The 26,420-nt window shown below is 48.6% G+C and overlaps 7 protein-coding genes across 7 annotated transcripts; 4 read left to right on the top strand and 3 right to left on the bottom strand.

The window, feature by feature from the left end:
- Window positions 1-1,051: 1,051 nt before the first annotated feature.
- Window positions 1,052-2,681, bottom strand: F5B22DRAFT_310945 (S-adenosyl-L-methionine-dependent methyltransferase). Its single transcript, XM_047970617.1, has 2 exons — window positions 2,563-2,681; window positions 1,052-2,335 (listed from the first exon to the last, which is right to left on the bottom strand). Exon 2 carries the CDS (start codon window positions 2,262-2,264, stop codon window positions 1,140-1,142), a length of 1,125 nt encoding a protein of 374 aa, XP_047828650.1. The 5' UTR covers window positions 2,265-2,335; window positions 2,563-2,681; the 3' UTR covers window positions 1,052-1,139.
- Window positions 2,682-5,533, bottom strand: F5B22DRAFT_310944 (fungal-specific transcription factor domain-containing protein). The gene is made up of 4 exons (XM_047970616.1): window positions 5,278-5,533; window positions 5,174-5,218; window positions 5,026-5,100; window positions 2,682-4,969 (listed from the first exon to the last, which is right to left on the bottom strand). The coding sequence occupies exons 1-4, from the start codon at window positions 5,439-5,441 to the stop codon at window positions 2,872-2,874; spliced, it is 2,382 nt and encodes a 793-aa protein (XP_047828651.1). The 5' UTR covers window positions 5,442-5,533; the 3' UTR covers window positions 2,682-2,871.
- A 2,552-nt stretch (window positions 5,534-8,085) lies between these two features.
- Window positions 8,086-10,405, top strand: F5B22DRAFT_311026 (uncharacterized protein). The gene is made up of 4 exons (XM_047970619.1): window positions 8,086-8,631; window positions 8,759-9,146; window positions 9,257-9,448; window positions 9,531-10,405. Exons 1-4 carry the CDS (start codon window positions 8,551-8,553, stop codon window positions 10,154-10,156), a joined length of 1,287 nt encoding a protein of 428 aa, XP_047828652.1. The 5' UTR covers window positions 8,086-8,550; the 3' UTR covers window positions 10,157-10,405.
- Window positions 10,406-10,957: 552 nt separating this feature from the next.
- Window positions 10,958-11,701, top strand: F5B22DRAFT_311017 (OsmC/Ohr family). The gene is made up of 2 exons (XM_047970618.1): window positions 10,958-11,232; window positions 11,306-11,701. Exons 1-2 carry the CDS (start codon window positions 11,075-11,077, stop codon window positions 11,688-11,690), a joined length of 543 nt encoding a protein of 180 aa, XP_047828653.1. The 5' UTR covers window positions 10,958-11,074; the 3' UTR covers window positions 11,691-11,701.
- Window positions 11,702-16,483: 4,782 nt separating this feature from the next.
- Window positions 16,484-17,064, bottom strand: F5B22DRAFT_615609 (uncharacterized protein). Its single transcript, XM_047975536.1, has one exon. The coding sequence runs from the start codon at window positions 17,053-17,055 to the stop codon at window positions 16,837-16,839; it is 219 nt and encodes a 72-aa protein (XP_047828654.1). The 5' UTR covers window positions 17,056-17,064; the 3' UTR covers window positions 16,484-16,836.
- F5B22DRAFT_615610 (phosphoenolpyruvate carboxykinase) lies at window positions 17,045-20,851 on the top strand. Its single transcript, XM_047975537.1, has 6 exons — window positions 17,045-17,998; window positions 18,098-18,146; window positions 18,214-18,245; window positions 18,312-18,361; window positions 18,421-18,621; window positions 19,160-20,851. The coding sequence occupies exons 1-6, from the start codon at window positions 17,638-17,640 to the stop codon at window positions 20,501-20,503; spliced, it is 2,037 nt and encodes a 678-aa protein (XP_047828655.1). The 5' UTR covers window positions 17,045-17,637; the 3' UTR covers window positions 20,504-20,851.
- Window positions 20,852-21,483: 632 nt separating this feature from the next.
- F5B22DRAFT_615621 (PAB-dependent poly(A)-specific ribonuclease subunit PAN2) lies at window positions 21,484-26,323 on the top strand. Its single transcript, XM_047975538.1, has 11 exons — window positions 21,484-21,686; window positions 21,866-21,973; window positions 22,064-22,239; window positions 22,308-22,434; window positions 22,530-23,122; window positions 23,178-23,603; window positions 23,652-23,902; window positions 23,958-24,130; window positions 24,185-24,749; window positions 24,799-25,012; window positions 25,076-26,323. Exons 1-11 carry the CDS (start codon window positions 21,666-21,668, stop codon window positions 25,971-25,973), a joined length of 3,552 nt encoding a protein of 1,183 aa, XP_047828656.1. The 5' UTR covers window positions 21,484-21,665; the 3' UTR covers window positions 25,974-26,323.
- The last annotated feature ends 97 nt before the right edge of the window (window positions 26,324-26,420 follow it).

Here is a 26,420-nt window from a genome sequence, read left to right on the forward strand (position 1 = left end):
AGTTGAAGAAGGTGAGGAAAGGAAGGAATCCAAGACATAAATACTAGGGACAAACACCTCACAGTCGGCGACAACCCCTCCGCAGGGTTCCGCCTCCTTCTCTCTTTCCATTCTATTCTCCAAGAAAGGTAAGTTTGTACCTATGTACGCATGTACGCATGTACTCTTTGACGGGGATGTTTATTGTAACCGCGGCGATGTGAGTAAGTAAACGCGACGACCACCCTATACATGCCCAGACTTTCGTGAAGTTAACAGCTGAGTAGTAGGTCTGCACGGTGGGAAGAAGTACAGTTGTATATTGGATTATTGCTACGTAGAATATAGAACGAAGAGATCAAGAACAGATATGTTCAAAATCAGTTGATCAAGGTGGTGTATAAAGAATGGGCTGTTGAGGCATAATTGCTGAGAATTCTGACGTTGAAGTCATTCAGAGTAGTGCTGCAGGTGTGTGAAGTACCCCTTTCATATTTTGACTATTGTGTAACTATTCAATTCCTATAAGGACAAATTGATCTTTCTTTCAAAGACTGCATTGCATATTGCAGGCTTTGACAGCAAGGCATACCTTTAGCATTTGGATGGGATGTTTACACTTCTGAGGTTCGATATGTCACGTGGCTGATCTTATGACAGGCGCACTGCGAGCTAGGTAGAGCATTTGACTGTATGTATTGGCGTGTAAAATAAGAGCAATAGCTTGTTGCCTCTAGCATTGCACAATTGGTCAACAAAAAATGCCTGGTCCCAGCCATAGCATGCTGTTGCTGCTGCTATTGATTCTGGTAGTGTAGGTCATTGAAAAATTCAAAGACCTGTGGGTAAGTATTTCATAATGTTTTTCATGACCTGTACAACCCCCTGTCTTCCACCAAGTATACCAATATGGTGTAGTATATGTAAGCCCAGTCTCTGGCATTGCTGGTGGTATTGATGGTCCCAAGTATAGTATCAATGGCATGAAATCATTAAAGGGCTTGTTCTAGGCTGAAGTTTCCTAGATAAGATCGAGATTTTAATATGCCTATTTCGGGAAGTAAGATGTTCCCCAAGAGGCTATAGCAACCTCATCGATGCAGCAGCGCATAATCCGAAGTGCCAGTTGATCATGATATCGTCGTGGTAATGCCATCCCCTCATGTCTCTATCCTCTCAAGCAGAGCAAAGAACAGCGGTCCCCATTTTCCGCCGCAAGGATGATCCGGAAGTACAAGCCAACCAGACTTCGTCAGTTCAGCCCAGCCCTCGAGTCCACTGGCGCCGAGCTCACTGCTGCGCACAGTAAAATCCCACTTCGTACCAAACTTCTTGCGCTCCTTCTGGACTAACTCCATAGCTTTCTCGACGACGGCGTCGTTCTCATCGCAGCTAAGAGAACAGGTGGCATAGAGCACGCGTCCGCCAACGCGCACGGCTTTAAGCGCAGTCATGAGCAGGGCGACTTGGGTCTTGGCCATCTTCTTCGACTGGCCGGAGCGCCACGACGTCATCTCGTCAGCTGCCCTGCCGCCTTGTTTAGCCTTTGCGTGAGCGTGGATCACGTGTCTCTCGCTTGAGCACGGCGCGTCCAGCAGGACTTTGTCGTAGCCACCTGGGCCGAGCGGTAGCGTCTGCACCGAGGACGGCTCGGCGCCGTCGAGCTTGAGAACCTTCACCTCGCCTGTTTTGAAGAAGACCTCTGGTAGATACTCCTGGAGGTTGGAAGCCAGCCGCTTGTTCCGTCCGGTATTCACTTCATTGCTGTGAAGACAGCCTCCCCCTAGAGATGGCGATGCGCTGTTGTAATCATCGCCGCGGAGAAATTGCGACAGCGCGACGCTCTTTCCACCTGGTGCTGCACAGAGATCGAGGACTTTATCACCTGGCTTGGGACCTAGTATGCTGACTGCGAGGAGCGACGCGGCATCCAGGTTCCAGTGAGTCAGGAGGTCGCTAGATGCGTTAGGTTGTGGCTGAGGGAATGTTGTCTCTGCCTCAGAGACATCCCATTGATATGATAATAGGGGTTTCGATCCAGGGAGATCTGAAACTACAGGGAAGGCAATGGTTTGCAGTTTCGCCAGCTGTTCCTGAGAGAAAACTGTGTCTAAGTCGGCTACTGTGAAGCGGTTAGCAAGAGCGGCGTACCGCGTGGGCGCCGTGAGTGCTGGATACAGCGATTGCTGCCACCTCTCCTCGCCGAACCGCGCTGCATATGTGCGATTGAAAGAGTCTTCTGCTGCTTGGGCTAGCTTTTTCTGTGCCTTGGTCAAAGCTGGCATGTTTAGATGTCGATCCAACCTCAGACAGAGGTGCTGTAGTTGGGGAACCTTAGAATACAACCAAACTGTCCCTGTACCAATTCATTCCATCAGTATTGCAATAGAAGAATCCGATATGAGGCCTCAATTTCTCTCTCATGAGAATGAATTAATCGGTCAATGGGTACAATGATAATGGTTTATGGTTTGAGAAAATCCACGATATGGCAGTTCGAGTGGTTAGTCGTGAATCTTGCCAACCGCTGCCAGCTGTCTCACAAAACCAGTGATGAAGGGATGTACGGTGTAGTGTACCTACCTACCTACTTCGATGGCCTACAAATTTCTGTAGCATCAATCAGGGAAGCGTTTCTTTCTAACACAGATTTCGGCATCTATAGAGAATATGGCTCTGCTATAAAGTGTTAAGGGTGTCTGCTTCGAATGGTGCATTGACAAGTAACGCTAACGCAAGACAAACCCGCCAAATCAAGGATGTTCTCGACTCTTTGGATATGCATCGTCGGAGTTGGATCGGAGTTTCACGTCACTACGCTATGTCTACGGGAATGAGGTATTTTGTTCAAAAGTAGCTGGATATCTTCATTTCAATATAAATACCACCAAATCATCCCGGAAATCCGTACCCAAATCCGTTAGAGCCAGGTGGCTCAGTATGAATCCACCATTGATCAGCCGTGTTTTCGATCGGGGGCCATAACATATCCAAATCACCCGAGTTGTCAACAGAAAACGCCATGTTCATCGAACCAGAGAATAAATCTTGAGAAAATGGGATATTGTTCGTCGACGGCATAACATCAGTCGTGGTTGAGTAACGATCGGTGGCGGGTTCTTGTGCGCTTTGCGCCGCCGGCTCGGTTGGAAGTGTCGCGGTTGAATTGCTTCCGCGTAGGATCTCAGCAAGAAAATCGATTTTGATTGCTAAATCACGCATCACTGTAGCTGCACCTAGAGAGGTGCCAAAGCTGCGCCCAAAATCTTCAAACACCACTATAGATAAATCAATTGACTCGCGAACTGTCGGCGCAATTTCGCTCGTTGGGCATGCAAATAGGTACCCAGCAAGCGTGAGAGCAGCGTTCCACTGCCACTGGAAGGCTTCGTGCCAGCCAACAAGAAGATCGGTGTTTGTCACGACATGATGGAAGATACGAGTTAGTGCGATGCTGTGCTCCGCTGCAGAGGCAGCGTGAGATAGGCACATTTTCCCCAGTGACGAGGATTCCGTGGCCGTGGAAGGGAAGCAGATGAACGGTCTGTAAAGGTTCAATTTCAAGACATGATAAAGTGATTCAAGAAGTAGGCGCTGCCGTTGTAACCAGGGGGGTACAAACTGCTCCATGACAATAGGCGACCGGTCAGTAGAGAGATACCGGCCGTCACCTTCGCGCTTTGTCTTGAGTGAATTGGGCACCGACTTGCCCCAATCATCGAGAGGTTTCATCACAGTAGTGAGATACTCGGCGTATCGCTCTAGTGCAGGTGGGTCATCGTAAATAACTTGCCCCATGTTGCCACTATAGAAATCCGAGTATTTTTCATAGAAGGCAGTGTGAACTTTGCGCGCAGCTAGTAGGAGCTCGACATTATAGAAAGTGTATGTGAGCCACGTGTTATTTTCATCGAGGAGTGCAAAGTCCGAGCCTGCGAGACTTGCCACCCGGTGATCATGAGCTGGCAGATCACACGACGTTGAATCTGCATTCGTGTAGAATGGACGTCCAAACTTCATGGAAGCCTTGCTCTCGAAAGTATACAAAGTCCACCAAACCCGCCTGTGTAACTCCTGAGTAGAGATTGGTAAGTCATTAGGTGGCTTGTTATGCAATCCCAGCATCTGAGCTGACCGGACCGCGAGCGAAAGGGCTATGTGGGACATGTTCTGGAAGGCAGCGCAGCAGGTGTAAACTGCGGAAAGGATATGGCATTGTACCGTCATCAGTGTTGGCGCCTCCTGTTCATTATACAAAAGGCGTTGACACCGACGATAGTATATCCTTCCAGCTATACTAGGATCGTCACTGCCTACTTCCGTTGCTGATAGTACTCTCGGACTATTCCGTTCGGCCACGGCCATTCCAACTTGCATGCTCACCGCAATAACAATGTCAACAAGAGCTGAAGGTTTGCGCGGCTGTCCTGGTTTTGTTGCAAGAGATCGGTAATGCCTCTTGAACTCGGCCTCGTCCAGGATGACCAAGGTGGGATGATACGATTGCCAGAACAGATTCAAGAAATATTCTTCCTGAGTGGGCGTCAGATAGGCTGTATTGGAGATAGTTTGGTTTACATCTTTGGCATCTGGTTTATCGTCATCCTCGGTCGGGTTACAGTCGGGAGTCGCGAAAGTCTTTGCGACTGTCTTCAGTTGAATCAGGTCATCTGGATGTAGTTGCTTGAAGATGGCGGACAGATAGGCGTTCATGCGGGAGACGAAGTAGAAAAGAGACGATGGCCCGTACCACGTCTTTTGTGGCGACTGGCCAGTGCTAGTCATAACACCGCCCCAAACTGTTTGGTTCCTGCCGACGACATTGTGTGATAGGCCTGTACTATCTGGTGTCGGGGCTGAGTCGGAACCAGGAGGCGTCAGGGCAAATGGCTGCGGCCGGGCGGGCGTGGAGACGAGCGAAGATTCACTATGTTGTCTCTCTAGCTCTTTCTCTAGCTCCTTCACCTTTTGCTTCAGTCTGTCGATTTCCCTACATTGGCATCAGAGGATTTTGTCCCTTCTCGCATTCGTCATTGTGTCACCCACCGGTAAGCCTGAGGCAGGGTGCGCCTTTCCCCGGGGCTCTTATTGATACAGTTTTCTCCTCTGCTCACGCAGTTTCTACATACGGAGGGTCAGTCTGGCGAGCGAAGCTGGAGACGGGCGGGCTACAGAGGGCGTATGATCTACTCACTTGCACGGCACATTATTGTCACATTTGATGCGATGCATGCGGCATCTGAAGTCGGTCAGACAAGAGGGTCAGATATCAGGGCTTCAGGCGACAGATAAGCTTACGAATCGCAGGCTCGAGCGACTTGCTGTCGCTTGGGCCGCAGGGGGGCCTCGAACGATGGCAGGCTGGACGACTCTACCTTTTCAGCACGGTCGCCGTTCAGGCGGGCCTTGGGCGGGCGTGCATCGGGGGCCCTCAAGGCAGGGTACATTGTCTGCTTCATCATGCGACTCTCGAGCTCGCCTTCTCGAGGCGCCTTAGATTGATGGATGTTCTTAGCTAGGTATACCTACACAGCTTACCAATGGCTGATACAACAAAAGTGATCAAGGGTAGAGAGGTAGACCTGAATGATCGAAGGGACGGGGGGGATGGCGACGATGTAAGGCGACGATGTGAGAAGGATGTAGATGAATGATGTGAATGATGAAACCTCAAACAGCCGCCTTCCTCCCTTGGGTGGCTGCTTTTCATTTGAGAAGCTCAAGATGCTCCAACTCCTTAGTAGCATAAACTCTACCTATAGACACAGCGCCTGGAGATGGATGCATCGCTGTGTTGGCTTGTTGGCTATGTACCTACTAAGTACTGTACTTACTATACCTACTACAGACCATACATATGTAGGTACCTATGTAGGTTCTCGAAGGTACTGAATATACCCACCTTAGTAAGCCCCACATACAGGCCTAATTAAACCCCGCGGCACTGCCCTGTTCAGTTACATAGTTCCAATAAGTACTACTTAAGTAGGAACTCAATTTACCTACATATCAATCGTAAGCCACAAATCACACCAATAAAGGTTCCCAGTTTAAAATTCCTTTATGTATCCGGGACTTCAATAGCACTACCTAGGTAGTACTACGGAGGTATACATAAATGGATAGTTGTTAACTAAATAATTCTCGAGACCCAAGTTATTTATATATATCTACAATACTTACTTATGCCTCGAGACTGAGGTCCTTGCCCATGCTTGAAGGTCTGATATCTAAGCTTTTGAGAGGACTTTCCTCATTAAAAATCTGCGGCACAGTAACTCCATCAGAGATTACTATAATGAACAAAGCCATTGGTGTAATGCTATAATCCGTATCGACGACGGGGTTGGGTTTGTGGCTTTCCCTTGGCTAGGAAGCCGTCGAGCAGCAATTGCCTCTGATTAATAAAAGCCTGCCGGTGGGTTACGCGTGATGTTTGATATAGGGAAGAGCTCCATGGCTGTTACGCAAAGTCTGTAATAGCATGGTTGATTGGTGATCTCAATCCCTATTCCCCCCCCCCCCCCCCAGTGCACGTGGCAGACCTTTGTTCCTTTGGCAAACAATGCCATACCGTAGACCAGACGATTATAGCATGTAACACGTCACTTTAACGATACTGATAGGCAGCCTCTGCGCCGCCTTGAAACGCGGTGTAAGGCGAGGGATGGACGTGAGCAAGCAACATAAAGCGATATATATATATATATATCTTCGCTGCCAGTTATCAGACTATCTTCATGCCTTTCTTTAGCAGCATATCATTGTTTGCTTGTCTTATTTGCTCGCCTATCTACTACAAATCCTGTTATCCCCATCACCCTTCGCCTCATATAATTAGGCTATCAGTAACGGCAACAGAATACACACTCCTCTGCCTTTTCGCAGCACAGCCCCGCAAATTTGCGAAGAGGTGAACTACATTCGCACGTGCAGGTGTTCGCGCACGGTCGTAGAGAAGGAAAAAATCCTCGAGAAGTGTGACCGACCTTTGGCTGGATTGCGGTGCACCAAACCAAAGAGGAAATCGTACCACAGAGATCAAATGATTGAGTGTCCAAAATGTATTCATCGAATACTTCCGATGTAAGTACTATTTCAGCTTCATGACGTTTAATACCCCAGGAAGAAAGGATTGGACCCGAACTTTCAAGTTTACATGTAAGTAGTTGATGTTGTATGTGGAGCTTAACAATATTGTGGGGAGGCTACTGTCAGAAGGGCTGTACGAGATTGTGGCACAAGGTCTAAAAGGTCAAGAGTCCGAAGGCATTCGGACTTCTCTGAGTATATATAATGTGTCTCTTTGTTCCTCCGTCCTGAGACCCCTGACAGCTACGCTTATTGTCGACGGGCAGTCGTCTGGGATCGTTCTCGTGCCTAATCCATGTCTATTGGGGGGGGATAAGAGGAGTACCTAGACTGACTCTTTAATTAGTATTATCATACAGGAGGATAAACGTGCGTAGCTTTGTATGTGTGGACTTGTATAGGCGGCCTCGGCGGCCTCCATGGGCAGTTTGCTACGGTATTTGGTTATGCTCGAACCACCGAAGACTGCGATTTAATTATGCAAGTACCTACCTACCTGGACTTCATTGCAGTGGGGCAAGATGTTAGCGCGGCGCAAAAACGAACCTGATATGGAATAGGCACTCTACCGAACACAGGCTATGTATAGCGGAGTGATGATTTTAAGATCACTTCGGGTAGCTAGTATACTTACAGTAGATTCGGGTAACTAGTATGACAGAACGGAAAGATGCCGTGCCATACCCACGCGGGGGGATGCTCACAGTCCGTGGAAGTTCCACGGTGGAACTGAACCTGCCTGCCTACTAATACAATACTTAGGCTAGATGTGTGATACTGGTCTTCGTCAGATTAAATCATCTTTAATGCGTCCCGGCATATGTGACCGCGTCATACAATAAAGACTAGCTACTCTTGCAGGTAAGATGTAGCGGTATGCCCTCTATCAGTTACTTACTTAGTATTCTGCCCTACACTACAAAGTATCAGTCCCAAGACAAAGTGATGCAATGCTCACCACCTGCAATGGGGCTGAACAAGGGGCAAAGGCTTGGCTTCGGGCGCTAGCATGCTTACCCAAGTCCCGATCCTTTGAAATTACACGTACTTGTGAGCGAGAGAGATACCTAGGTACTGCCTAGGTACTTGACATGCCTACAGGAGATAGAAAAGAGCCGCCAAGGAATGGAGAAGAATGGCCAGTCCTGGCCAGTCGTAAGATCCTCCTGGCCTTACAGGCTGACGTAAGAACGAGTACAGAATCGTTACAGAATCGGTACTAATTGCTACTAAAGCGTTCATGGGCCAATAATCTAATGCCTGCTACCTCCTAAAGGACAAGCCGAGCAGCCACATCGTGGTTCCCTACTCAGCCTCTGTGTCGGTTGTACTAGCGATGATTCAAGCCAGAAAGGGGCGTTGCTGACATGGGTACAAAAGCCGATAAGCTCTCAATTCGCTGGCTTACTTAAAGTAGCACTGAACGTCCGACCTTTCGATATAGGACGTTTTCTAAAGACCACGCCAATTGATTTTTCAATGGCAACAACGATGCAACAGAGAAGATCGCACAAGAAGTCGCGACGTGGATGTTTGAATTGCAAAAAGTGGCACACCAAGGTACGCCTTTTCGTCCTTCGGTCCGGCCCGCTGGAGTCTACCGACATGAGCAGTGGTAGAAAAACCAGCGCAGGGCCCTTTTCAAGCGCGAGATTCTGAGCAACAGGCTAAGGGCTTCTTACGGCAGTGTGATGAATCAGGTCCGCCTTGTAACAATTGCCTTCTGCGGAAAGCAAACTGCGAATATGCCTGGCAGAAAGGTCTGGTGCAGGCCAGAAAGTCTCCGTCCAGCCAAACTTCGGACGACGGCAGTCTGAGCGAGCCGTGCGGCCTTGTCATGAAGGAAAGCCGGAGGATGCTGGAACTCGAATTGATGCATTTTTGGTCAACCGAGACCTACAAAGGCCTCTGCAGTGTGCCCGAGGACCACCATTACATGCAATTCGTCGTGCCACAAGAAGCTCTGCGCTATGATTTCCTGCTGAATGGCATATTCGTGGCGGCTGCCCTCCAAAGGTCTACGATGGTACAGGAGCCAGAAGCGAGAGGTTATTACAATATTGCGATGGAGCTCTGTAAGTTCCAACCAGTTCAATTGACGCCAAGGCCTCATGCCTGTGCGTACATTGAATTTTCCTGTATTCTGAAAAATTTGGTTCAATTATGAACTGACCTTCATAACAAGACGACAGAGCGAGCAAGTCGTTTCGAATACATCTAGACAGAATGGACCCAACGACACATCATGTGCTTTACATATACTCTAGTATGACGGCCTTCATCAATATCGCATTTTCTCAATGCAATTATATGGAGGGTAACGAGCTCAATACTTTATCCACGGTGGCCGTGGCTTTCGACCTTCTAAACGGCAGCGGTGAGTATATATGAAACTGCGTATCACGGCGGAATTCTCCGTCTATACGTGTGGCAGCACCACCACTAACGTGTCATCCAAGTCAATATTGCAAAGACGGATTTTCAAGGGCTCCTCGATAGTCCTGTTCCCTTGCGTGCATATCTGAACTACGGCCTCGCGTCAGCCGTTGCCTTGCACCCAGACACGCGGACGGCGCTCGCTCGTCTTGATAATCTGAATGAACAGTACCATAGTTCCCGCCATCATCGACTTACGCCCCTGGCGAGCGACGAGATGAGCGTCGCGACCACCCCAGCCAGCGATACGCTCTCAACGGCTTCCACGACTTCCGCAACATCCAATACGCCGTGGAAGGTTGCCGTTGCGTTACTCCAGCACTGTTTCGCGGAAGAGCAGCGGGCCATTTTACGCGGTTTTTGCTTCGTGTTCCCGGGCGGCGCGGGCCCGGACTTCACGGCGGCCGTCAAGGTCTCTGACCCCATGGCTCTGCTCATCCTCATGCACTGGGCTGTACTGATCGAGCGCGCTGGCAACGATTTCTGGTGGGCCAGAGGCTTGGGGAAGCGGCTGACCATCGGCACCTGGAAAGCGATGCAGCTGTGCCCGCCCAGATCTCCCTCTCCAGCTCTCTTGACTCCCCAGTGGGGGGAGAGCATCTCTTGGGTTTGCGGGCAATTGGGGTTACCGGAGTTTGTGCATACATAGATTTGGACATTGGAGGTACGGATTGGTCCTTCAATTAGGAGTCGTGCAGCTTGGCGTTCAGGTTGACATTGATTCCATGAGATACACATACATATACCCGAGTCACTGTAGACTCACTACTACAGAATGGCTCTGGATAGAGCGTCTAGATCGTTCTTGGGTTATAATCGGAAAATTCGAATCAGTTCGTTTGTCGTAATCTTAAGATACTATCGCATGTTCGGGTTCCTGGCCAAACACTTTCCCCCTGCTCTATGAACGGCTGGACATACCTAGCTTGTATATTCTTATCATGAGGCACAGCTTAGATTAGATCTTGGTTTCGTCCCCGGTCAGAGTTATTTTTAAATCTTACGGGGGTCTTGTAATGAACGCAATGCAATAGCTTACCCTATATGGAAAAAGGAAGTTTGGTATATCATCATCAAAGCCCTGTCCTTCTAGGACTATGTGGAACAAGCCGATGAGCTTTGAGTGGGCAAATTTTTGTAGAAGATATGATGAGTGGTGCGAGAATAAGCTGGGAAATAAGTCCTCATGGTGAAATACCTATCGGGGTCAATTACTCCACCACCCCTCGTAACATCAATCCCATCCACCTCCATATTCAATTTTGCCCATCAATTAATAATAGGAATATATCTCAAAAGTCTTCATTAAGTCTTCGTAGGCAGGTACGTTAATTTTCAGGTAGGTTCAAAACGAAGTTTGTGATTGGTACGTAAGTGGATCTACCCAGGCATCGCGTCTTCTACGTCACCTGAAGCTACGTCTCTCTCTCCATGACGCTTATATGATTGCCAACATTGATCTAAGAAAATATGTCGTCAATTATGAAAATGGAAATAAATGAATGCGTTTTCTCCATGACCAGAGTTGAAATGATCATCTCTGGCAATTGCGATTGACAAATTCAACATGGCATTTGTGCGATCTTTTCAGCCCTTACTCACCACTGCGCGACGAGCGCCTCAAAGGTGGTCGGCACAGCGCGGTATCGGGAGACGACTCTTGAATACGGACACCGCGCCCGTTCTCTATTCTGCTCACGCTAGAGTCAAAGGAGCTCGCACCGGGTATGATACGTCTTAATTGTCCCCGCTTTGAGCCGTCGGCATATATAAGCTAATTGAGTCCTGTAATATCTAGTCACGTCGAAGGAGATGATCTGCGGATAGGCCTTACCATGGCAAAGGCGCTCGGCGGCAAAGGCGACAAGGGCAAGACGAACCCGGAGGAGCTTTTCGCGGCCGGGTACGGCGCCTGTTTCCAGTCAGCCATGAACGCTGCCGCAGCGTCGATGAAGGCTAAGATGCCGACTGACCCCGAGGACAGCATTGTAGACACCACGGTGCATCTCGTCGGCGACATGAAGGAGCTTGATATGGGAATTCGTGTCGATATGAAGGTCGGTATCCGAGGCCTGGAGAAGGACCAGATTGAGAAGATTGTCGAGAAAGCGAAGGAGATTTGCCCCTATAGTCGGGCTACACGGGGTAATGTCACTACCAATGTGGAAGTTGTACAGATGTAATTTGAATGATGGTAGACTCTACCTATATAATCAAGCGCTTAGTTGGTTGATAAGGTATGGCATATCCAAGAATTTCCATTGCATGGGCCATTGCCGAAAACCATGTCATGTCCATGCGCTGCCGAAGGTGGTGTGCGGAATATTGATTGGGACATTGCATCACTCTGTTACCGACTCGGACGACCTTCTATATAGCGCACGAATTTGAAGGTTTATGCAACATGTTTCAACTGGGAAACGATCATTGCTTCACGTAGTGTATAAATCGTCACATGGATTATCGGCCGGGTATGAAGATGAGAATGATCGTTATTTTATAAGTCCAAAGAGTGAGCTGGTATGACATGGGCAGAAGCAAGTACGCCTGTTGTCCACCGACCCTAAGAATTACATACGAACGTCCAATGCAAGCACTTCGCGCGACCCTTGAAACTGTCACTCGCAATACTCCAGCGTAGCTCGGATGGGGGAGGAACAAGAGAGGAAGAACTCATGTTAGCATGACCAAGCGACCAAACTCCAATCCCAAATTAACAACAAACACATTAAATCAAGGCACCAGACAGCAACCCGAAGACCAAAAAACTGCAGATAGTAAACAACAGCAAAAACCCGTGTCTTGCCCCTCACCCTTGCGGACCAGTTATCAGAAGCCATGATTACGGTGTGGGCAGTATCGAGGGACACATCTTTCGCATTCATAATGTTTATCAGCCGAGTACCTCGTTTCCTTCCTTTTTTGGCACTTTCGCCGAGGTATGCTCTGGTATCTCTCGCATGGCTCGAGGACTTTCTCGGTCCTCAGCTTCCTGCAGCCGTCCCTGCACGTGACGCAAATTTTGATTTCCAAGCACATGCTTCTTCTCGAAACAGCCGAGAGAGGGAGGGCGGTGATTTTGTGTCTTGGTTGATAGACGTTGTTACTAGGATGAATCAAGGTTGATGATAGGTTGGAAAGAATCTGTGCTTAATGGTGTGATTGATGAGGCGCTTTTTGCAACGCGTTGGCAGCGAGAGGCAGTAAATACTACTGAGGTGGTTTAGATAAGATTGGTTAAGCTGTCAAGTTTGCTTTAGGATAGAAGCTCGACCGTGATCTGAGCTATCGCCTGCATATTAATAATTACGGGTATATCATCAAGTTACGTACGATAGTTCATAATAAGCTCGGGTACGACTAAATAAGTCGGACGGGCCTATCAACGATCCTGCCAGTATTTGGCCAGATGGTGTTACCGTGAAACGCAAACACATTGCGAAAGCCTGCTCATTGGCAGTTGATGTCGACCAACAAGAATTTGCCAATCATGATATCCCTTTGCTCGCACATTTCTCTGGGAAATTTTCAAGGAGTCCCCTGAGTGGCGTACACGTCAGTGAGAGAGCGAATCAAGCACGGTTTGATGAATGGAAGTGTTGCGCTGGAGTGATCGGGGATTTGGAAAAGGAGTGGACTGATTGAACTTCCACATTCAAAATCCCAAATAGGTATGTGAAACTAACTGATCACACACGTATATAAACATCTTGTTAAAAGGTCGATAAAGGAATGACAAGTCCAACCCCACTGTGAATCAAGATCTAGTTAAGGCTTGACACTTCGAGTGTGAGTTGTATCTGTGGCAGTTCAAGGTCCTCTAATAGCATATGTAATTTGCCCCGTGTCCCTTAAGTACGACTGTGACTGTGTCCATTGCGGTCGATGTGGCTGACCACAAGCGCAATTTCGCCTGCCATTCCGTGAAAGAGCCGATGCGATCTCTGTGCTGCCTATGATCATTACAGAATCGACGGCATTGTCAAGTAATATCATGTACAAATTATGTCGATTAGTAGATGGTCATAATATGTGTCGATTTGATACGTACTGACCTGTTGCCTCTCCTTATCACTAAATATAATGCTGAGGTTGGGCTTCAGATAGAATGAAAAGAGAGCAGGAAGTGTATCGAACAAGCCATTGAACTTTGTGATGATATGCGTCTTCTCACCTGGCATCCCTTCAGCCGTTTCCTCCTCCTATTTGTTCCACTTGGGGCATCTTGAACGCAGTGTTGAGAATTATGTATATAATCAAATATGTCTATTAGCAATGAACATTTTCGGAAATTGTTTAGTCAGCTACCGTCGGATTAAGACTCGACGCCGATTGGACAGCCGCTGACAATGTGTTTGCTATGAGCCATGGAAATCGGGCCTGTAAATAATCAGCTGGTGATTTTTTAACAGGTATGGAAAAGGTATTAGTAAAGACAGACAAATCCCAGTCAATAGATGGTGCCCTTCCTGCGTATCTGGCCGCTCTTGTGTTGCGGACGATCTCATTATCTGCTATTATCTACAATGGCACAAACTTGGTTACTAGGTATCATGTTGCACACTGCGTTGTTACTAATGTCCCAAGGCACTAGCCCTGAAGGAGACCTTTCCCCCTTCTAACCATACACCGCCAGATAGAATATCGAGATTCGCATCATTACACACCGCTCTGGTCCTTCAGGGAGACACAACCTAGAGAGAGAAAACACCCGAAAGAGATGTAACCTCGAACAACCGCCGTTTACTCATATGGGTGATTGCCTTAAGTCATGTCATCAGTTATATATATATATGTATGTGAGATGCTAGAAGAAGACAATAAATACCGGGACTTGTACTTATATAATATTGGTTTCACAGTCTATTCAGCAAATGTTATCATGCTGTTCCAAAACAAAGAAGTTAGCATGAAGCCTAGTCCGGGATCCCTCATTGTATCTTGTCCCTAAGCCTACATCGTGCTAGGACACACTTAAGTATAGTACGGAGCACCTACCAAGTTGTACTCCGTTAGTCAAGGAACGGCAGCCATCTCGCGACTGATCTAGGCCGTCCGCGGGGAGATCAGATTTCAGATACGTATAGTGATTTGGGTTCCGGATCTGTCCGAGCTCGACGTCTCACATTGCTAGTGTGCTATGCAGATATGCTTGGCATTGCGCCAGTCACGAATTGTTGCTGCCTCAAAATCTGTTTAAATTACTTAACAATAGAATAACAAGTTTGCTTCCAGGACATTATGACTCCACAGTAGGGGTTTTTATGAAATATGGTCATGTGCGTTAACCACTTTTCCCCCCTTGTGACTTCTTCACCGCAAAGCTCAGCTGCATACGAGTTGCGGAACAGGACGAAATTAAAGAAAAAAATCCTTGACTGTCACGATGGCATCAGCGGCGGCGGCTGGTACTGAAAAGAGGAACTTAGCGTACTTAGACGATTACGTACAGGGGTCTAGCCAAAGCCCCAGGCGCTAATGAGGTGCAATCCCTAATAACCGGGTCGGCCACTAAACCTTAGTCTTGCACCACAAGAACACCGAGAACATGACAGCGGGTTGTTCCCCAGAAAGTCGGGCAAAGTCGGAAGAGGTCAAGGACCAGGCTTGCCAGGTAGAATCTGGACAGTAACCTGGAGTGGCGAGAGTGGGAAGAAGCGCTATGCGACCAGCCGCATCGGCCAGATACGGAATCCATCGTGGGGCCAGACGGGGCTTAGTGCGTGCGGTACAACGGATCTCGAGGATCGACACTCCGCAAAAGATAAGAGGCTCTTAGGGCATCGTCAGTGTGCAAAACGAGACGCCCTGACGGTGCAGCGTGCCGCTATGCGCCGCGACGAGGCACAGCATACTGCACTGGGCCGTTGCTCCGGCTCGTCTGTGGTTGGGCCGTAGGCGAAAGTCGGGTTGCCGCCAAACGCATGAGGAGACAGCTCGCGTGATACGGAGGCTTGTGCTACTGCTATTTTTGGGTCTACAAGACTCAACGTACATGTAACACGTTCACAACACATTGACACTTCCTCCACTTACAGGCTGGCCAGACTGGTTGTCCATTTTCGAACTTCAGACTTTTGTCAGTAGTGATGAGCCGGGAGGTCGTCCATGATCTTTGGGCTGAAGCATTCTTCGACTCTTTGGAAGCAAGACCGCCATGGACACTCACTCCATCACAGTATGATCAACTGGAATCTCGTCAGACGGGGTCACAACGCCGGAGTGTATGTCTAGTATTGACATCATGGGACAATGAATAACAGCAGAATTTATCCGGGCAGGTTAGCGTGGTATATCCTGTGCTATGCTAATCGATGCATATCCAGCTCGGTCAAGCCGTTGCGCCGTTGAGATATGACAGATACAACACGGGGATCTTCCGATTATTTCCTGTTCTTGCGTGCTCGACGACATGTAGGGACTGCCTAGGCCTTCACCTTCTTGCCAACGCATATGTAAATTGCTGCCCCTTGAAGCCAGATATGCGAACACAAGCCTTGACGAGTCCTTCGCAGTCTGCCTCGAGTGCCAATGATAGACAGTAGATATCATCATAGTGCTTCGTGGGGAGAGATCCAACGTATCTAATTGGCTTCCCATCAGCCGAGTTTAATAGTATGCTAACCCTTGGCAGTTTAGCTCAAGCACTAAAATGACCCAAGTGACATAATTCCAAGCAATCAACAGCATGTGAAGAGCGCTTATTTCTTGTCTTGACTGCAAATAAGGGCTGTTCAAGTGTCATCTTACTAATGCCATCCAGTCCCGCGAGCAGTAGACGAAGAGTTTACACATCTTCCCGTATTTATCTGAAGGTAGATAGACTCGATAGACACCAACTTGCAAAGGTTTGCCTCAAGAATGATGCGTTAGCGCCAGTAGATAAACCTACTATCATCGTAGTGTGGTGTGGGGGAGGCGAACCTGGAATACCTAACCCCCCTCGACCCCCTCAACCCCGCTGTATCCCCAAGAAGGATGGCATGGTATTGTCAAGTGCCGTCTACCAGTAAGGAATTTGAAACAACCATCAGCAAAAGTCGAGGAAAGGAAACCTCAGGATCTGGGCAATTTGATGTTTACCGCGGCTATATGTTTGTGTACATGTGTACATATGTACATATGAAGCATGGAGGTTGATGCCATGGACATACTTATTAATATACCTACTGTAGGTACCTTTTCTCACATGCGTGCCTGAGATGCCTCGGGCCGCTGGATTAATATAGGGAATACATAATATAGACAAGATAATATGGTGGAGGAGTCACCGTATGGTACAGTATGCTCTTTGGGAAGTCACTCTACGTGTTGGACCTCCCAGACTCCCTAGGCAATTGCGTGTTCAAAACAAGAGACAGGCGAGGCAGGAAGGACCTTGCATGGTCGCGACGTCTGCTTGATGCAGAGATCGCCATGCAACGAAAACAATCCGCATTCGACCTCGTCATAGCACTGGCCAGCGTCGTCTCTCTGCCACGTTTTTGCGCCTCTCGCAGCTGCTGGAAGAATGGGAAGAATGAATATAATTGGAGAAGTTGGGGTCATGGAAAAACACGGGTCTTCACGGGATGGCAGCTTCTGGGCAGACGAGGGGCGCCCCAGTCCTGCCCCAGCCCCAGCAAGCCGCCATCGATGCCACCCCCCCTGCCTGGCTTATACCCGAACCAGGTTGATGCTGCCCGCCAGACGTGACCAATCTGGGAGTCTGGGCAGTCTGGAGGCTTTCTGTGCTTGGGCTTCGTGATCCGGCCATTACGATTTTGTCCGATCTGGCCAGACAGCCAAACCCTTCCGAGCCGAACCTCACAGCCAGAGCTTGCACCTCACGCGCGCGACCACAGCCGCCCCTCCAACGACGACACACACCCACCGCCGCCGCTCGTGCACTAGGCTGCCTTGGCTGTCAACTCGCGCTAGTCATTGCCCTATTCTCTGCCATCTGCTACACTACCCAACACTAGTCGGCACTAGGCTGACGAACAAAGAGACACGACAAAGAGCCCATTGTTCCGGCCTGTACTGCCATGGTCTCCAGTTCCCGAGACTGCAGGGGTTTCCAGGAGGTCTGCTCCGATTTGAATTCGTGATCGGGCATATCGATGTCAAAGAAAGTCTTAGGCCAGTGGAATGTCTCGAAATGTCGTCACGGGCTCCACAGGCGCTCGAAATCCTCTTCTCGTTCCTATATATCCTCGGGTTCGTGCTAGACTTAGGCCGGGTTGCTACCTGAACTACGCCCACTCCGCCGACATCTCGTCGTTTGCTCCATATTATCCAACACGATATTCCCCGTTTCTATCCGTCTTGAGTTCAGCCGCCAACCGACGACCCCAGACTTATTGCCAGACTACTGCTATCTCGCGAAGTTTAAGAACCATGCCTGACCCCGTCCAAAGAACCGCTTCTCCCTACCATGATCCTGCAGTGAAAGGACCTAAATCGCAACAACTCACCTCTGGTCTTTCACGTTCCCTTCGACAAGACACAAGTAAGTCTCAGCTGCATTGCTGTCCATTGTACCTCCCTCCCTTAATTTTGGCTGTTCTTCTTCGACACTTCGACAGAATCACTAACACCATGGCTACAGTGATTAGTAACAAGGTTAACAAGACTGCTCTCCACCCTAGTGGTGTCGAGTAAGTAAACCTCCAGCTATCGAATCTTATCACCGAGAGTCCCCAATTGACAATTGAATTCTTCAAGGCCATCTCGTGAGAGAGAACACACAGAATTAGGTATGTGATCGACTTACGAGGCTTTTCGTTTTGTTATAAGTTAAAGTATACTAATTCATGTTACAGAAGAGGAACTGCACGAGAAGGCCCACATCGACTATGACAGAGTCGCTATTGTAAGTCCCCAGATGGGTCCTTCAGCGCAAAACAGAGCTTAGCTGACAATCTTCGACAGATCCCCAACCCTTCTGTCGCTGCCTTGTACGAAGATGCTCTCGTATACGAGATGGGTTCAGCTGTTGCATCGAGCGGCGCCTTGACAGCCTATTCCGGAGCGAAGACAGGCCGATCACCATCGGACAAGAGAATTGTCAAAGAGCCGTCATCAGAAAACAACATTTGGTGGGGACCTGTAAACAAGCCCATGGCTCCAGAGGTAAGAAGTGGCAACATTTATTTTCAAAGCACCATCATCTCATCACCGAAGTCTTGATACCGTTCCTCATTCCTCACGTGTCTTACCCGAGCCGCTTGGCGGACTTTCACCTCGGCTATTACCTATGACAATTGTCGTGATGAGCCACAATTTACGTCACAGCAAATTCTTTCATGCCACGAGTCGTACAATTCGGTACCATTCCAAGGTGTTTGGGGGGAAATGTCGGGTAACCGCCGGTCGTCCAGACCGTTCCATTCTACCGAATCGTGGGGAAGACCCCTGTCTGTGGCGTCATCCAAGCAGCATTCTTCATGTCTGGCGGAAAACTGCGGCCAGACGCCGCCAAGCATCATCATACCCACCTCTAGCTTGTGACCGATCGCCTCTGCATCCCCCACATCCTCTTGGCTCGCGCTCTGCACAAACGCATGTCATGATTTGCCAATGACCCGCCTGTTTGCATGTCTGTGCCTGCGTCACACAACAGAAAGTCCGTGGCTGAAACAGTTCAAGTTAACATGATGTTTGTATACAGGTCTGGAAAATCAATCGTGAACGCGCTGTCGACTACCTGAATACAAGATCGAGAATCTACGTCGTCGATGGCTATGCCGGTTGGGACGAGAAGTACAGGATTCGCGTCCGTGTCGTCTGCGCTCGCGCCTACCATGCTCTTTTCATGAGAAACATGCTTATCCGCCCTCCTCGTGAGGAGCTCGAGCACTTCCACCCGGACTACACAATCTACAACGCCGGTACATTCCCCGCCAACCGCTACACTGAAGGCATGACCTCGGGTACCTCTGTCGCCATTAACTTTGCCGAGAAAGAGATGGTCATCCTGGGTACGGAGTACGCTGGTGAAATGAAGAAGGGTGTCTTCACCGTCTTGTTCTACGAGATGCCTGTGTTACATAATGTCCTCACGCTACACTCCTCCGCCAACGAGGGTAAGAATGGTGATGTTACGCTCTTCTTTGGTCTGTCCGGCACCGGCAAGACTACCCTCTCGGCTGATCCCAACCGTGCTCTGATTGGTGATGACGAGCACTGCTGGAGCGACCGAGGTGTTTTCAACATCGAAGGTGGCTGTTACGCCAAGTGCATTGGTCTCTCGGCTGAAAAGGAGCCTGATATCTTCAACGCCATCCGCTTCGGTTCCGTTTTGGAAAATGTTGTTTTCGACCAGGAAACGCGAGAGGTCGATTACGATGATGCCACTCTTACCGAGAACACCCGGTGTGCATACCCCATCGAGTACATCAGCAACGCCAAGATCCCTTGTCTTTCCGAGAACCACCCTAGCAACATCATTCTTCTGACTTGCGATGCTCGCGGTGTCCTACCTCCCATCTCCAAGCTCGACAGCGCGCAGACCATGTTCCACTTCATCTCTGGCTACACCTCCAAGATGGCTGGTACCGAGGACGGTATTACCGAGCCCCAGGCCACCTTCTCGTCTTGCTTCGCCCAGCCTTTCCTGGCCCTTCACCCCATGCGCTACGCAAAGATGCTGGCAGACAAGATCGAGCACCACAAGGCCAACGCTTGGCTGCTGAACACTGGCTGGGTGGGTGCTGGCTACGTGCATGGCGGCAAGCGATGCCCATTAAAATACACTCGTGCCATCCTTGACGCCATCCACTCGGGTGAGCTCGCCAAGGCCGAGTACGAAACCTACGAGGTGTTCAACCTGCAGGTTCCCAAGTCGTGCCCCAAGGTACCGGACGAACTCTTGAACCCCAAGACAGCCTGGACGGCGGGCGCAGACAGCTTCGATCAGGAAGTAAAGAAGCTGGGTAGCCTCTTCAACGAGAACTTCAAGAAGTACGAGTCCGAGGCGACAGACGACGTCAAGGCGGCGGCACCAGTTGTTTAGATCACGTCATGCATGCATGCATCCTTCCATCCTCTAAAAGAGCATAGGCGCTAATCGGTGGCATTACTATCATGATACACACACGCATATACCTATTTTCTCAGTAGGTTTTCCGCCTTCGACGGTTCTTTTTTTTTTTTTTTAATCTTTACCATGTATTGGCGGTGCCAAGGGAAAATGGCACGAGAGGGCGGGCCGAAGCGAAACACTCTATATGCCTTGTTGGAATGAACACACAGTTACAGTGTGGTTCACGCTTGGGGAACTTAGTTCCCGATACGAAAGAATAGCTTAGCTTGTTAGACATATATCGTTTTTCACGACGAAAATAATATCAATTCAATCAAACACTTTGACCCTTTATTGTTGTGATAGATGATTTGATGTATACAATATCAGAGTGTTCACGTTAGACAATGTGTAGGATAGTATTAAAACTGATTTAAACTGAAGACTGATGTTTCATATATGTACTTAGGTAGTTATATAACCTAGTATTAAAAAGCTTCAAGTTAACTTTTGAACTCAAAAATTAGCACATCCTATGCTGCTATTACATGGATCGAAAGATGTTGGTAAGCCCTTAAAAACTTAAGATGTATAAGATATGGAGAGGTGATGGTACCATTTAGACGTATGAGACTATGGAGTAAAAGAAATACTTGAATCAAAATAGAGATGACTCTAAACCAAGTAAATCGGATCAAGGATTGGGCAAATCACTTGTAATGAAGATGCTGATGTATCCTTAAGAGGTGTCCATTAATGATAGACTCTCGACTGGATATAATAAGTAGGGTAGGTAGGTATATGTACTTAGAGGTGGGGGGAGGTACCTACCTAATGGTACCTCTCAATCGAGGGGCACAGTCTCCCCGGCCGTTAACCTAGGTATCTGCTAGGTATATTTACAGAGTACAATGGGCTGTAATCGATAACTATGGATTGCTTGGCAACGCCGGTCCTACGCGCGACCCCATTAGCAACACCATCACTATCTCGAGTCCCCGCCATCACGAGTCTCATGTCCAGCCTCACGTTCGTCTTCGGCCCTGAATCAATTGCATCTCTGCTGTGCACGCGAACTGCGCGCAAACGACGCGGCGAAAGCCCGGTCCCTTCGAGCCTGCCGTTCCGCTACCAATGATGACCAACAGGCAACATGGATGGGGATTGGGACGAGGTATGTGTGTATTGTATTTTGTGCCTGTTGCTACTACTACTACTTGGCCCATTCTACCTTGCGCCTTGCGGCACTCTTCTGGTCCGAACATGTCTCGTCGCTTTCAATTTATACTTCCACAAGTAATCCGTCGCTAGTTGGTAATCGCTAACTGTATATCCTTTGCCCCGTTTCTCTAGGTCGCCCGCATACCGTTTCCGCCGCCGGGGATTCGCGCCTTGCCGACACCCGTAACGTGTCTAGCATTTGATATTACCCAGGAATTGTTATGGACGGGAAATGAATATGTACGAAATATCTGAAGCTTTATTCGGCTGCCCGGCGCACCGATAGCTCTTGAGTGCCCTTCAACAGCTGACCAGCATTCGCCTCATTAGGGTAGAGTTACTTCTTTCTACGGTGCTAAGCTTCAGCAATACACGTCCTTCAAAGCCCATAGCTCGCAAGATGGCGGCGTCCTCCAGATCCTATTCAATGACAAGGGTGTCATTGCTCTCGGCGCACGCAGCGTGCATATGCGAAACAGACGGGGGATACCAATATGGTCTATTAGGTGGGCACATATACCCTTGATAAATACACCTACCAAGCGCTGTGAAGCTTACAGGCTCACGAGCTTAGACACGATGATATGAAAGAATCCCGGTGCATGAGTTTCACTTCTAAGGGGACGAGCGAAATTCTAGTCGCCGGTGAACAGGACAAGATGCTGGTAATCGATACTGTTAAGGGGGAGGTGACGAAGCAAGTAAGGTTGTCCTAAATCTAGTCGATGAGGCTCTGAACATATGATGAACGTTGGTGTTCATTGGTTTCAGAAAACTGATACTTTCATCTCTCTAGATATCGACGGAACACAGATATAAAATCATGCGCAGGAGTAGTCGCAATATCTGTGCTGCAACACCTGGCGGCTCGATACACATAATCGACTCCATCAATTTCCAGGTTCTCAAGATCTGGAACGCTCATACTGCTGCTATCAACGACATGGATGCCCAGCACGATTTCATTGTCACGTGCGGCTACTCTCTTAGACAACAGGGCAACTATATGCCTGATCCCTTCGTCAACGTCTTCGATCTGAAAAACATGGTCTCCATGTCTCCCATCCCTTTTCCAGCCGGTGCTGCTTATGCGCGCATGCATCCCCGCATGTCTACCACGAGCATCGTCATGTCCCAGATTGGCCAGATGCATGTTGTTGACCTGATGAATCCCAACACTAGTAATGTACGTCAAGCTAACAGCCTGTCATATTTTTCCATGATCGAAATTGCACCATCGGGCGAAGCTGTGGCGCTAGCTGATGGCGATTGCTCTATACACCTTTGGGGATCTCCTAGTAAGATTCATTTTACCGAGTTTGGTCGGCCCGTGGAAATGGCTGATACACCATCTGCCGTACCGAGGATAGAATTTGACGCGTATGACAAGTATGATTAAACCTTATTCATCCGTCATCGCATCATGTACTGATATCGGGTGAAGGCCGTTAAGCTCTGTCGGTATGCCGTACTATAGAGAAGCACTCCTATCGGCATGGCCGGGCAACATGGTTACTGAAGTTGGGCTTCCACCTGTGAAGATTGATCCGCAGGTTCTAGCCACTCTTCAGGAGAGGGAATGGGGATATTATGGAAAGAACACCCGTCCACTTCGGCGCAACCAGGTGGAGGACGTACGCAGTAGCGAGAGCCCCCAGAAGACGTTGAAGCATCCAAAGTTCCTGAGTGAAAGGGCCCGTGAGCTCGCTAAGTCACCCGCTGGCACACCTGCCCCTGAAGAAGTGATCCCGGACATCCCGCTCATCGTGCATGATAGTAAGCTCGAGAGCCATAAAATCGAAGTACCTGAACTGTACCAGCATGTGGAAATCAAGTACAGCAAATTTGGTATTGATGATTTCGACTTTGGGTTAGTCCTTGTTTTAAATTTCAATTCTGTCCCGCTAATTTTGATAAGGTACTTTAATAAGTCACAGTATTCTGGACTTCAGAATCATATCGTTAATGCCTACGCAAACCCGTTGCTACAAATCATGCATTACACTCCATTAATACGGAATATTGCGCTCCAGCATGCGGCAACGGCATGTGTCGATTCGAAGTGTCTACTTTGCGAGCTGGGCTTTCTTTTTGACATGCTCGATAAAGCTGAAGGAGAAGCCTGCCAGGCATCCAATTTTACCAAGACCTTGAGTTATCATCCGGAGTGTAAGTACTGCATTGCACGCGGCCATGTAACGCCTACCATTAACGGCCTCATTAGCTCGAAACCTAGGGTTGCTGGAAGAAGAACCGCACGGCACCCACCGCACCTTCGTATTACAGCAGTTGGCTAGGTTCTTGCTGCAGCAAATGTCAAATAATTTCAGCACCATGGTCGAAAAGAACCACCAGAGTTTCGGTGCTGATCCGCAGTCGCCCAGCGCATTCGAAGAGGTACTTTCTCGAACATTCTTAGAAAGCCAGCGCGTCTCCGCTAATTGGACCCAGCTATTCCGGACTTCCGCAGTTAATACCATAAGATGTATAAATTGCAGAAATGAGACTACGAAACCAGATAACACCATGGTCAATGAGCTGATATATCCACAAAATGTGGGTAAAGCTGGTTCTTTCTCCGCGTCCAGCGAGAGGGTAGCTAACACGAAGAAGAAACCTGGCCAGAGAAACACACGTGTTAGGGGCACGGCATTCTCACAGGTCTTGAAATTGAGCGTGGAAAGAGAAACAACAAACAAGGGCTGGTGTAACATCTGCCACCGTTATCAAACATTGGCGACAAGAAAGATCATCCATGAGATACCTAGTGTGCTGATGCTCACTGCTGCTATTCATACAGCTGAACATCGCCATCTCTGGGCCACGCCCGGCTGGCTGCCGGAGGAGATTGGCATCATTGTTGACAATGGAAACTTTTTTTGTTATGAGGGGGAGGACTTGAAGTTACACCTACAACGCGGCATTCATAACATTACAGTTTACTCTCTCACAGGTCTCGCCGTGAACATCGATGGTGGGAAACAGCAACAATCTCACCTTGTGGCTATGGCGAATGGTAAGTATTATCCTATGCTCTTCACGATGGATGCTGACCCAGAATCAAGTCGCACATTCGGCACCAACGGCGCCAAATAAGAGTCAGTGGTACCTTTTCAACGACTTTCATGTTAAACCTATTCCGACCAAGGAAGCACTGGCTTTCAATACGTCGTGGAAGACACCCTCTGTTATCATATATCAGGTGAAGGCAGCCAACAACCAACTTGACTCTAGTTGGAAACAGAATCTCGATGCTAGGCTTTTATATATCGATCTGTTGTAAGTTACAGCGTTTGGTTGCCTCGTGGCGAAGTGCTAGACCCCGCTTACCAAATTTTCTAGAGGTGATCGGGGGGATAAAACATATCGGACACTCAGCCGTGAGGACGAACCCGCTAGGCCTGATACAATTGTTGCCATAGACACCGAATTTGTCAAGATTGCGCAGCCAGAAGTGGAGGTACACTCAGATGGCAACTCCAAAATCATCCGGCCAACAGTTCACGCTCTCGCGAGAACATCAATCATTCGTGGGAATGGCATGGATGAAGGCGTGCCATTCATAGATGACTACATCGAAATTAATGAAAAGGTAGTAGATTATCTAACATCATACTCCGGTATCACACCTGAAGACCTAGACAAGGACATTGCCGCGGAGCGGGGGCATAACTTGGTGCCACTAAAATTTGCATACAAGAAGATCTGGATCCTTCTCAATCTCGGCTGCAAGTTCCTCGGGCACGGCCTCAAGCAGGACTTCCGCGTCATCAACATCCACGTGCCCAAGGCCCAAGTCATCGACACGAGCGACCTCTTCTACATCAAGGAGCGGCTACGCAAGCTTAGTTTGCAGTTCCTCGCGTACACGATCCTGAAAGAAGACATCCAACTACACACGCACGATTCAATCGAGGATGCGCGCACAGCACTCCGTCTATACCGCAAGTACCAAGAATACGCCGAGGCTGGCATTCTTGAGACCATGCTTCAGGAGATATACGCGAAAGGGTTGGCGTCAAATTTCAAACCGCCTACGAAGACGGGCACGGGCACGGGTGCTAGCATTCCTATTCGTACTGATACGCCGCCCGTCAATGATGGTGCCCGCGGTGCGACTCCTGGCGCTTCGACTAGTGGCGGGAGTGGAACTGGGACGGCGCCTTCGACGCCGTCTAAGAAATCGGGGATTGGAATTACGCCTATTTCTACGCCGCTTAGGGAGTCTAGTTCAGGGTGATTGATGTTGGTTCCTTTCTGATAGTCTGGTAGCTAGCTACTTAACTAGTCTTCATTCTCCTCTCCTTCTCTTTCCTGTAGGGGGGTAGGGACTGGTTAAGCAAGGGCAAGAAAAGGAAAGGAAAGGGCAGGAATGAAAAGAACAGTGTAGAAGCGAGCTAGAGTAGCGAGGTAGAAAATAGATAAGATAGATGGCATTCGTTCTATCGAGATGAACGAGATGGTAATCAGGTGGTTGGGGGTTGTGGTAATAGATTGGAGTAAACAAATGAAAAAGAAAAGATACAAGAAGAAACAAATAAATAAAATTATAGAATTCAATATCAGATTAACGAATTAAGTAATAAAAAAATAGGATAAATATTAAATATTGTGACGAACGTGTCACTGACTGTACGACCTGACTGTACGCGACCTGGTATTAAGCTATACGTTCAGCTTAGCATCC

This window comes from Xylaria bambusicola, assembly GCF_022495145.1.
Source record: "Xylaria bambusicola strain CBS 139988 unplaced genomic scaffold F5B22scaffold_36, whole genome shotgun sequence".
Taxonomy (NCBI): Eukaryota; Fungi; Ascomycota; class Sordariomycetes; order Xylariales; family Xylariaceae; genus Xylaria; species Xylaria bambusicola.